Source organism: Spermophilus citellus (assembly GCF_964194105.1).
Source record: "Spermophilus citellus genome assembly, chromosome: 14".
Lineage (NCBI taxonomy): Eukaryota > Metazoa > Chordata > Mammalia > Rodentia > Sciuridae > Spermophilus > Spermophilus citellus.
In genome coordinates, this window is record NC_138194.1 from 96464064 (window position 1) to 96476329 (window position 12266).

The 12266-nt window shown below is 34.9% G+C and overlaps 1 protein-coding gene across 17 annotated transcripts in view; it reads left to right on the top strand.

Annotated features, from left to right (window-relative positions):
* The window catches only part of PHF20L1 (PHD finger protein 20 like 1), a gene marked incomplete at its 3' end in the record, with an annotated part of 71601 nt that extends 65534 nt beyond the window's left edge, over positions 1 to 6067 (top strand). For 11 of the 17 annotated variants that reach the window (XM_081265996.1, XM_081265992.1, XM_081266004.1 and 8 more), the window contains 2 exons: positions 440 to 605; positions 2103 to 6067. In XM_081265996.1, coding sequence (XP_081122122.1) covers positions 440 to 605; positions 2103 to 2245 — 309 coding nt within the window. The remainder of the gene's footprint in view (positions 1 to 439; positions 606 to 2102) is intronic. The other 6 variants (XM_081266003.1, XM_081266000.1, XM_081266006.1 and 3 more) reach the window with 1 other exon arrangement.
* Positions 6068 to 12266: the final 6199 nt, after the last annotated feature.

Consider the following 12266-nt stretch of genomic DNA (forward strand, 5'->3'; position numbering starts at 1 on the left):
TGACAGTAAAGTTCAGTCTGTAGGTGACTAGACTTTTGCTGGTCTTTGACAATTTCCTTGATTTTTTTCATATTACTTTGCCCTCGTTTCACTATTATCACCATTTGAAATTAATTGAGGAAGAATCGAGTCCATATTAACTAGTCATTCTAATTATGGAATAGAATGAGCTCAGCACATTTTATTGAGTCCTCCCCTGCAGAGCACTGTGCTAGGTGTTGTGAGGCATATATGTAGAAGCACATCCACTCCTAAGAACACCAGATGTACTTTGATTATGTGCCTGCCTTTACTTTACAGACATCCTAGGAGGCAGATCAGATTTCAAAGATCATTGTGGGTGATGAGGTTTTTATTGTGCCTTTTCCTTTTTGACATTGCATTTCATCCAGCCCTGTATGTTTTATTTTGTTTTGTATTTTCCAATGGTCCTTTGGAGAAGAATTCAGCTGCAGGGAATAAGGCATTTGTGTATAATGATAAAAAGGGCAACGAAGACCCAGGAGACTCACACCTTCAGTGGCAGCTCAATCTCCTCACACACATAGAAAATGTGCAGAATGAAGTCACCAGCAGGATGGACTTAATAGAAAAAGAAGTTGATGGTAATTTAACAAAGACCTAAATACAATTTCGTGGCATGTTTATTGCTATTATGAAGAAGCTATTCAAAGTTTTTTTTTTAATTTACAGGATGAAAACTAGAGCTGTTTTCCATACTAATGGCAGTTTCAGTGTTTCCTTTATACTATTTATCATATGTAGAATTTTTTAGGCTCTAGACATTATGACTGGGTATTTATTATCTTATTATCTTAGTGGTTTTCTTTTTTGTGATAAGATGAATATTTATTAAATATTTTCTTCTGGGCTCAGAATAGGACTCTTGTGGAATATTTATTGGTTTTATTAAACTATGTTTTCTTTGGCTGTCAGCATATAGAACTTAAGCATATTTTAAATATGAGGGGGAAACATTTTAATATTTATTTTCACTTAGGCTAGTGTTATTTAAGTAGAATTAAGAGAAACTCCTACAAGGTCAAGTAGGTAAACCTTAAGTTTGCATATGAATTTTAAAGTAGTTTCCTCTTCTATTTTTTAATTTTATCATCAAACAGGAGCCCTGGAAAGTAGGCAGGAAAGATATTATCCCCATTTTGTATTTAAGAAACTAGGAAAAGTTGGCTTGCCAGATTCCCAAGGCAGCCTCCTTCTGTGCTCTCTGTTCCTTTCTCCTCCTAACTTGCAGGTTGCACTCTGCCTCCCCCTGACTTGGCTCTGTAGAAGCAGGCAGGACCTTGCCATTGTGCCAAATTGCAACTCTTAGTGCCTTTTCTTCCCCTAAGAAAATAAAAATGAAATGGACACCATTGAAGGAGCATCTTCCATGTGATTTTAAGCTGATTGTAGGGTTAATGTTTTGGTAGATTTTTGAAGCAAATAAATGCATCTTGACGCATTCCATATTTAGGAGATAGATTTTCAAAGGAAAATAATAAAATTGAATAATGTGATTAATTGCATTCTGCCTGGAACTTTCATATACTTGGATTTTTTTTTTTTTTATTTCAAGAAATAGTGGTGGTAAAGAGGTGGTTAACTGAAAAATTGGTGGTTAACTGAGAAATTGCCACCTCTTTCCCTTTGTCAAAAAGGAGGATAAACTAGAAATGACTTTAATGTAAATTAGTAGAAAGCTTGAGCAGAAATAGGGAACTATCTTTTCCTGTTACAGAAGAGAGTAAAAGGAAACACTGAAAATGAAGTTAGTTTATATGTATGTAAAGAGAACAATTGGGACAGGGATGTTACTCAGTGGTGGAGCACCTGCCTAGCATGCAAAGATATTGGGCTTCATCTCAGGGTGGAGTGGAGTTGGGCGGGGGATGTGTCACCTTAAATAACAGAGAGGTTCTATCCAGAGGGATTGGACTCTTGGGTGCAGAAATGAACAGTAGAACTGGCTGGATCGGGCAGGCCTTCTGGAGGCAGGGTCTGTAGCACTTGGCTCAGTTACCCTTCTAACCTTCTAATTATCCAGTTTTCTGACTGTTCTTCCAGATACCATTTAAATTTGTTTGTTCTCTTCTCCTTTTTAGTTCTGGAAAGCTGGCTTGATTTCACAGGGGAGTTGGAGCCACCAGATCCTCTTGCAAGACTTCCCCAACTTAAACGCCACATAAAACAGCTCCTGATTGACATGGGCAAAGTACAACAAATAGCTACTCTTTGCTCTGTATGACAACAGTAACACTTCATGAAAATAATGTGGCTCTCTTCAGTGGAATCATTTTTATTATCCACAGGATTGCTAATGTGGGTAGTTAAAAGGCTGAGTCATGTTTGGTCATTTACTGATTTGTGACGTCAATAAGATGGTACCTTGGAGAGGAAAATGAAGAACAGCTTTATCAAGGAATATGAGCAAGCTGCAGATGATAATATTTTATATGCCAAGGATCAGTGAAGTAGAATATAATCTATACTAAGGGAAACGAATTGGCAGGATTTTGAGTAGTTGATTACATGAAGCTCAAGATACCTGTAGAATGTGGTGTGTTTCTATAGTTTTTAGTAGAAAGATCCATGTTTATAAACTAGCATTGGCTAAAAACAAAATTGTAAAGGAAATTTAAATTCTGGAGAGTTCTACAAGGTTGGTTGCTCTAAGAACTTCCATCTCAGCAGTTGGATCCAGCTGCATGGAAATTTAGGTTATTTAAACTTTCATAGGATCATGAGCTGTTTCTTGGGTGATGAATGTCCTTAATCAGAAAACTGACAGTGGAAGTCTCACTTTTTGGGAAAACAATTGTGGAATTCTTACTTCATTATGAATGTATTTAAAAAACAAACACCAAATAATTGGAATTTATTTCAGGCATTAAGCTCATTAAAAACAAACTGGCTTGCAGAAGGGTCTGATGTGCCAAATATTGATGATACTGCTGGAAAGAGGATAGTTTCTATTGCGTGAGTTCTTCCACCCTAAGTCTTACATAATGCCATCAGTCCATCCTAAACCTGTAGACCACATGTGCTATAATATGCCATATAGATAGTTGAATGGCAGTATTCAGGTTTCAGCGTACAGTTTGATTCTGGGTAAGCTTGGTGTTTGCCTTCAGAAAAAAAAAATTATAAATAACCTCAGCTGGGATGAGGAGTGACAAAAATATCAAAATAATTTGTGGCTGTGGAATTTTTAACTGCTAGTAGTGGAGTACTGGAAAAGCTTCATTTCTGAAGATGAATTTTATTTTTTAAAAATATATGCGCACTCAAAACTTTTAGCTTTGATTGCAGATGGACAGATTTCTGAAACCAAAGGCAACTAAGTTGCTGTGTTAGCTCTTGCTGGATTTTGAGCCTAGGTCCTACTGTCCGCCAGTCCTGTGAGTTGTATGCGCCCCCAGTGCTACGTACGCAGGTGTGCATAAGTGTGTATGCTTGTTTTAAACAAACACTCAACGTATATATGTACATAATCGACACATATTTATATCACACATATCTAGTTTTATTACTATAGACTATACGAATTGGTGGTTAACATGAAATGTTACCTTTTAACAGACTGTTTTTAAAAATTAAAAATGTATGTACAGGTTTTGAAATTTTTTTAAAAGGGGGAAAAGACTGTTAAGAGGAGGCTTTTGATGACATATAACACTTGAATATTTTATGCCTCATTCTGTTTATCAGTTCTAGCGATCTGTATAAATGTATTTTAGAACTGATAGACAGTGAACTTGAATTTATCTTTGATAAGAATACATGCCACTGTACATTCAGATATTATTTAAATTTGCAAACACACTGTTCTATATGTAAGGTACTGTATGTAAAACTCTTTATTAAAACTGTTCCACATATCCTAAAATTTCAGCTTGCCTTTTTGCGGCCTTATATTTTGATGTCAAGATTAAAAGAATATGCAAAACAGTCAGAAATTTTTATTGCCTTTTGAGATTCTCCAACTTGACAAATGTGCCAAAGATCAATAGATATAAAGTGTAGTCTTGTGCATTTACTTGTGATAATTCATTTTGTCAAAGATTTTACTGAAATATTAAAAGCTTTAGCCGAGGTCATGTTGTGGGATAGTTGCTTAAATTTACATATTAAAGTGAAAAACTAGTGCCTATATTCAATGTGTGGAGTAAATTTGCTAATGTCTATATTTCAAAATTGATACCATACCTTTCATATGTGTTTAAAAATAATGGCTCTCATATTTTTCCTCTTGGGGCTTAATTCTAGACATTGAGCTTCGATCTTTTTTTTTTTCAGAAATGGAGCAGTAGCCTAGTACCATGCCTTGTGGTATTGCCTAGGTTTCTGTCACTACACAGAAGACCTCTGCACTCAGTCACATCATCTGCCCAGTCCTTGGTGAATGTGCTTAAGTTAATGCATGTTTGTTCTTGTTCAGGTTCAGCTTCCCTACCCCCAAATTCTGAAATGCTCCAAGTTCCAAAACTTTTTGAGTGATGACAGGATGTTGCGAGTGGAAAATTTCATGACTGGTCTCATGTGGCTGGTCACAGTTAAAATGCAGGCTCACTAAAAATACTGTATAAAATTACCTTCAGGTTATGTGTATTAAGTATATATGAAACATAAATGAAGCTCATGTTTGGATTGGGTCCTATCCCAAGATGTGTAATGATGCAAATGCAAATATTCCAAAATCTGAGAAAATCCAAAAATGTTTCTGGTTCCAGGCATTGATGATAAGGAATACTAAGCCTGTATCCTAGATCACTTTTTTAGCAACCAGCAAATTGGAAATTCCCTTGTTAGATTACTAAAAGGTTTGCTCTGTGCATATTAATTAGAAATCTGGTTTTTAAAATTTAAATCTTTAAATATTAATTAAATGCAGATATAGCCATTTACTACTATAGAGCATATCAACAATTGGATGTAGCCTTTTAGCAACTAGTGGTCTGAGCCTTTGCGAGTAAATTAGTTTTGGAGAACCAGAAGCAAATCCATTGTGAGAAGTGTCAGATGAGATTTGTTTTTTCCTTTTAGCCTTACTTAAAAAAATATATATCACTATGTATATTTAAATACATGCAATAAACTAGAAAAGGTGTTTCTTAAAAAGATAATGCTTTGTTTGCCATTCAAACAGTACAATGAGCCTGTGTTGGGAGGGATGCCTCTTAGGATGTTACTGAAAAATATAATTTGTAATACTACATACTTGTTTATGATTCTACTGACTTATTTTCATAATTCAGAGTAATGTACTTTTTCCTTAAAGGAATGTGGTTATTATCATTTCAGGTAAAGCCCCTTTTCTTAACACTAATTTTCACTGACTTCCTCTCATGTGCATATTTCACATGTTTAAAATGAAGCATACATACCATTTCCCTCTAATAAACTGTGTCTCCTGCCAATGTCCCTGTCTCTGTTAATAACATTGTCCTAATAAGAGTCCAGGCTTGAGGTGCTGAGTTGTCGCTCATATTCATTTCGTCACCAAATGTGGTGATTCCTCCAAATGGATGATGCTATCTTCCTCCTCAACCCCACTGGGAGCCCACCATTTTTCATGTCACAGAGGTATTGCTCCTGGCCTCTAACTTTGTCTTCATTCTAATTCATCAAATTTGTCTCTCTCAGACTAGAGGAGTAACACTTAATGGGTACCTATTCTGTGCCAGGCATTATGCATATTATGGGCAATTTCTAATTTAATTATTTATTTCATTAAGATAAGTACAAATCCTCATTTCCTAAATGAGGATGCTGAGGTTTTGAAACTTTTCTAGAGTAAGATTTAAGTGGCAGCTTCAGGATTCAAACCTTTTGCTAATTCAAGTTCATGTTCTTTTTCTAGCATGTATGCTGTAGCTAGTCTTGTTATTTCAGCTTCTGGCAGCCTTTAGTGATGTCCTATTGCAAATAATCTTCAATCCATGTAGTCTGGATCTTTTGCAGTTTACCTAGCCAGCTCTCAAGTTCAGGTAAATAGACCCTCACTGTTAGATTGACTATTCTTATTTCCATCTCTTGACTTCATATAAACTACCTGTTTTGGAACATTCTCCCTTGTCTGTGTCTCTGTTAAGCGGCATTCTTTCGAGCTTCAGGGACTCTTCGTATGAGTTTCAGTGCTTTGCTGAGCCTTCCTGTGGGATGCTGTGTTGTGCCAAGCTATGGAAGAGGCATATCAGTGAATAATCCTTTCATAGAGTGAAATAGGCTTGGACTTTTTTGCAAGCTTGTCCTCGGATGTTCACTGGAGATTTACTAGTAGTGTGATCTCTGAGCTTTGGTTTTCCTGTTCATAAAATGGGAATAATACCTAACTTAGAATCTTACTTTGAGAATTAAGTACCTAGGAACTCTTATTAATAAATTTGAATTTGGGTATTCTGAGTGTCCCAGTTCAGAGGCTGAAAATGGATACAGAACTAACAAAATCAGGCTAATGGAAGCATGAACATTTCCCAGTGAGAGTTTAAGAAGCCAAAGAGGCCAAAGAAAGGAAGATAGTTAGACTAGGTGGAGGGACTTGGAGAAAAGGATCATACATGTTAATTAAAATACTTCTCCAAAGGGAGTTTGGAGAGTATCGAGTCTACTTATGGTACCTGCTGTCTTTGCCCCCTAAAGAGGAACCAGAAACCTGACCTGTCTTGAGTGCACAATTTATTTATTAGGGAGATAATCCAAGGAACAGTAGGGGAGGAAGAATGGGAAGAGGGGAGGAAAAGGCTATAAATATGCATAAGTGAGGACAGTACTGTGGGCTTTAGGCTTTGCTTCTTCCATTTGAAGTTCATCATAAATTTAAACAGTCACACAGGGTGTGATTTCCAATTTATAAATATTAATATTAAAATCAGTTACATTTTTAAATGTATGCATGCATTAGAATGAATCTGCTTACCAACTTTTATTTTAAAAACACATGAGCAAGCTCTTAACATTTGAAAATTGTGCATATTCTTATTTTTGCTTTTCCATTTTTTCTGCCCATCAGAGCATTATCTTGTATACTTACAGGTCTTAATTCCATCTTTCTCATATTTTTGCACACAAGGAAAAAATGGCACATTGTGATTAAAATGTGTTTGTTGGCTTCTTAATAGAGTACAAAAATAACAAAGCAAACACTAGTCTCAGTGAATAGAGAAGTGGAAAAATCTACAATTAGATTTGAAAATTTCAACCCTTGTTTAGCATACAAAAATCATTAAGGATATAGAATACTTGAACAAAAATGACCACCTAACTTAATTTACACTTACAGGACATTGCATCCAACAAAAAAAGAATATAGATTTTCTTTTTGTGTGTACATGGAACCCTTAAAATGACATATACTAGGCTTTAAAACAAGTCTTGAAAATGTAAAATAATAGAAATTGTGCATAATATGTCTTCTGACCACAACAGAATTAAACTAAGGATTGATGCTAGAAAGACCCAGAAAAAAATCCCAAATGTTTGGAAATATAACAACATACTTTTAAATAACTCATGAGTACAGGGCAAAAAAATCTAAGTAAAATTTTGAAAATATTTGAATGAAAATGAAAGCAACATGCTAAGTTTTGTAGAATATAGCTCAATGTTAGAAATTTGTAGCTTTAAGTGCTATAATTAAAAAGAAGAAAGGCACGAAATCATGAAGATTACATCTTAAGAAACTAGAAAAATAAAGAACAAATTAAAACCAAATAAGCAGGGAAAGGAAGGGAAATAGTGTGTGCTGAAGCCAGTGAAGTACTAAGTGGACAAACACAAGGCCATGTGTAAACCAAAGAGCTAGTTCTTAGAATGGTAAGATTGATGTCCTGGGCAGACTTTACAAAAACATTAGAATGGAAAAGGGAATATTACGTATCCAACAATTTCTAAAAGATTTTTTGTGAACAACTATATTTAACAAATTAGAGGCTTAAATACAATGAAAAAATTCTTCAAGGGACAATTACCAAAAGGAGAAATTAAAGACATTGAATTAGTAGTTTTAAAATCATTCCTTGAAGAAAACTCTAGACCTAAATGTGAATTCTATCAAATATTTAAGAAGTAATCATTGGCAGAACATTTAAAAATGAAGAGCATTTAATTTTTGAGACCAACATTGACCTTCAGGAAAAAAAAAAAAAAAACATGGCAAGGAAAGAAAATTACATATCAATTCATTTCCTGAATATACACAAACTCCTCAACAAAAATCAATAAATTGAATCCAGCAATAGATAGTAAGGATAGTTTAGCCAAGCCCAGTTTAGGTTGTTTTCAGTAATATGAAGTGGATTTAATATTCAGAAAATAATATATCAGTATAAGAATATAAATTTTTGTTAAAAGTATTTCACAAATTCCAACATCCATTCATGATTTAAAATTATCAGAAAAAATATAGAAGAAATTAATGTGACTTTATAGTTTCTACCAAAAAAGCAGCATAATGGGGAAAAAAAAAAAGAATATTCCCTTCAACAAAGAACAAAGCAAGATGGTCTGCTATCACTACTTCTTTCCAGCATTGTACTAGATATTATGACACTGGTCAATGCAGGAAGAAAAAGAAGTTAAAGCCATACAATTGGAATGGAAGAAAAACATTCTCAGGTGACATGTCGTATACCTGGAAAAATCTAAGGAATGCTATCAGAACTAATAGTTGTGTATTTTAGCAAAGAACAATTGAAATCAGAATTAACTAGCAATACCATTTTCTAGGCATGAAAAATGTCGCCAGTTGGACAATAAAAAGATGTATAAGATCAGAGTAAAAAATGCATAAAGATGACAATAAATGAATAGAAAGATATATCAGGACTATGGACTGGAATACTCAACGTTAGTTCTCCCAAAATTGACCTGTGTCATAACAATCCTAATAAAAATACCAGAAGGCTTTTTCAAATAGAAATTAGCACACTGGTTCTAAAATTTATATGCAAAGACAAAGAACCTAGAATATCAGGAGCTTTTGGGAAGAACAAAATTGAAGATCAGACAATTCCTGATTTAGAGGCTTATTATAAGCCACAGTAATCAAGGAAGGTAGAAAATGGCACAGAGATTGGGATGCAGATCAATGATACAGAATAGAGTATATAGAAATAGGCCTAAAACCCAACCACTAAATGGGAATCCCTGTTGTTCCACACCTGTGGCGGTGTCCCTGTTTGGGATTTTAGTCATTTAGGACTGCCTTAGTGGCTCACCATTCCAATTTGCATGTGCAATCCAATTACCCCAGTATCATTTGTTGAGAAGGATTTCTTCCTTGAATTATGTAAGTGCCTTTGTTGAAAATAAAGTAACCATATTACAAGGGTTTATTTCTGCACTAGATACTCTTTTATATTATATTATTATTATGCTAACATCAAACTGTTTTAATTACTGAAGTTTTATGATATGGTTTGGAATCAGGTAGTAGAACTCTTTAAGGTTTTTTTAAAAATTGTTTTTGCCAAATCTAGTATTTTTACATTTCTGTCAAAGATTTCTGAATCAAATTTGCCCAAGTGGGCAAAACCTGCTGAGATTTTGACGAGAATTAAAGCTATATAGATCAATTGCCATCTAAACAATATTGAATAGTCTTATGATCCCCGAGCATGATAACTTCCTCCATTTATGACTTTTTTCCTAGCATTATTTAGTAGTTTTCAGTGTTCAGATTTTGAACATTGTTGTATTTCTAAATAGTTTAATTTTGAGTAAATTGTAATTGTTTTTTAAAATTTCATTTTCAGACATTTCATTACTAGAAAGATAAAAATCGAATTTTTTAAAACATTTTGTCTCCTGTGACATTGCTAAAATTGCTTACCAGTCATAGAATTTTTGTATAACCTCAATTATTTTCTATATACACTATATTGTATTTTCTATTAATAAAGCCACTTTTATTCCTTACTAATGCATACACCTTTATTATTTTTTCATTGCTTTGTTGCAAAGGCAAGGACACCCAGTTCATTGTGAATAAAAGTAGTAAGAGTGGCAGATACCCTTTAATTGTCCCCTTGAGGGAAGATACTTTATCTTACACCAATAAATATATTATCTTTAAGTTTTGGGCATGTGCCTTTTATCAGATTAAAGAAGTTAGGTTCTTAGTTTGTTGAGAGTTTTAATTATGAATGTTGAACTTTATAATTGCATCATTATGGCGCTGGATTTTGACAAATTTTTTTCTGTTTCTAGTATCATACAGGTAGTCATATAACTTTTTTATCTTTAATATAGTGTATGGCATTATTCTTTTGGGGAGGTTAAACCAATCTTGTACTCTGTCAATAAACTTTGTATTAGTTTAAAAAGTTAAAGAAAAAGGAATAAGAAATAATTATCTGTTTTTTAGTTTGAAAAATAATTCAGTGAAATTATTACAAACCCACAGACAACTTTGAGTTCCATCCTTGAATCTCCAACCCTCAGAATCAGGCTGATTCCAGAAATTAAGGAGGAACTGAAACCATTAGAAAAATATGCTTCCTTCTTCCAGTCATCACAGAAGCATTGAAATAGTTGGGGAAAAAAATAAAGTAAAGAAGAGAGTGTTTCTTGGGAGAAGAAATGACATTTTAGAAGGCATGCTGGCAAGATTTCAAGTAATTGAAGTCCCTGATAACTAACCCAAGTGGGAAGTAGAGATACATGAGGAATCAAATTGCTTGGAAAGGAGGTACTGAAGAAAGCATCTCTAGTAATGTCTGGATTGTTATGGTTCAGAACAGACTTAGAAAGGCTGAACTAGTCTTCCCTCAGATCTTGGCTCTCTGCTGGATTTCTCCATAGAGAGGCAGTATTAGGATCAAGGGACCATTGAGGAGCTAACCACAAACGAATAAGGTGAGGGAGACCATCTCATTAAGAATGGATCACTGTATCCCATGCTTCCAGGTGATCTAGGCAGATGTGAGAAGACTGGACAAGAAGGACCAACATTGTATGTCAAGGTGAGGTAGCCACTTTCTGCAGAGGTAGAGATACAGATGCTACCTACACCCTGCAGGAACAGGTCTGGGAAATTACAGAATGATGAGGCACACTAAAATAAGACCCATTGAAGGGGAGTAGAAAAATTAAAGTGTTCACATCTGGATTGTTGATCAGTGATGAACAGCTTGACAGTGGGGCTCAGGAAGTGGCCCTGGACAAGATAGTCTAATGCTTTGGGCAGTCCCATGGTGTACTGATTTTCTCTCTTCTAATCTGAGAGAAGCAAAACATGTTTTCCAGAAAGAAAAGAATAGAGAAGGGCTCACATACAGCAAACATACCAGACCAAAATGAATCCAAGAAGAAATGAGTTTCTTAAGAAGCTATTAAAATAAAACAAGCTGATCCTTCCTGAAATCAAAAGAGGAACCACAGTGGAAAATAAAATGTTAGTGCCAATATATATTTACTACATAAAATAAAGTAGCAAAATGAATACTACTCAAGACCTGGAACAATTGAAAACCCCAAGGGAAAGCAAGTGTTTTCAGGAGCATCAGGTTTCTGGTCTTCAACAGTCATGTGGGGCCACACCTTCAAAAACTTAATAAGCTGAAGATGATGCTTCTCTTTAAAAAAAAATTCAGGAAAAAGGAAAAGAATATCCCTAAGGATAATGTTTCCCTAAGAGCTACAAAAATGTAAGGAGCCAAAGTCCAAGGCAGCAGCCAATGTGGGACAGGGCTGTAAATGGCTGCACATTTTAAAGCTAGTGGATGACATATTGCCAAATGCACCCCACCGTCAGCATAGCACATTGGTCACAGAAAGCAGAAATTGAGATGTTGCAGATATTTTTAAGGCAAAGAAATGCACCTTAACCCTAGTGTCTGGGACTACCACCATTTAAAATTCCACATATTGGCAAGAAAAATATTAGGTACTTCTGACATGGCATGTGCTATACTATATGTATGCTTATATTTATTTATGATTACATTATCTAAAGGGGTTAGACACTAATACCATTACAACTTTATAGATGATGAAGCTAGGGGGGTGAACTGCCAGCTTCTCCAACACCCAATCTGAGATCCCTGAGACAACTCATGACCAGCGATCACTCCCTACACTTTATCTCTATGAGCAGTTCACTTCTTTCATCACTCCCTTTCTGTCTGGAGAACTTTCTGTAGTTATTCTTTGAGGGTAGGTCTTTTGGGGACAGACTTTTATAGGTTTCCTCATCTAAGATTCTTTCATTCCATCTTCATTCTTAAAGGAAGTGATAGAAGAAGTAAGTTCATGAATGAAGGAACTAT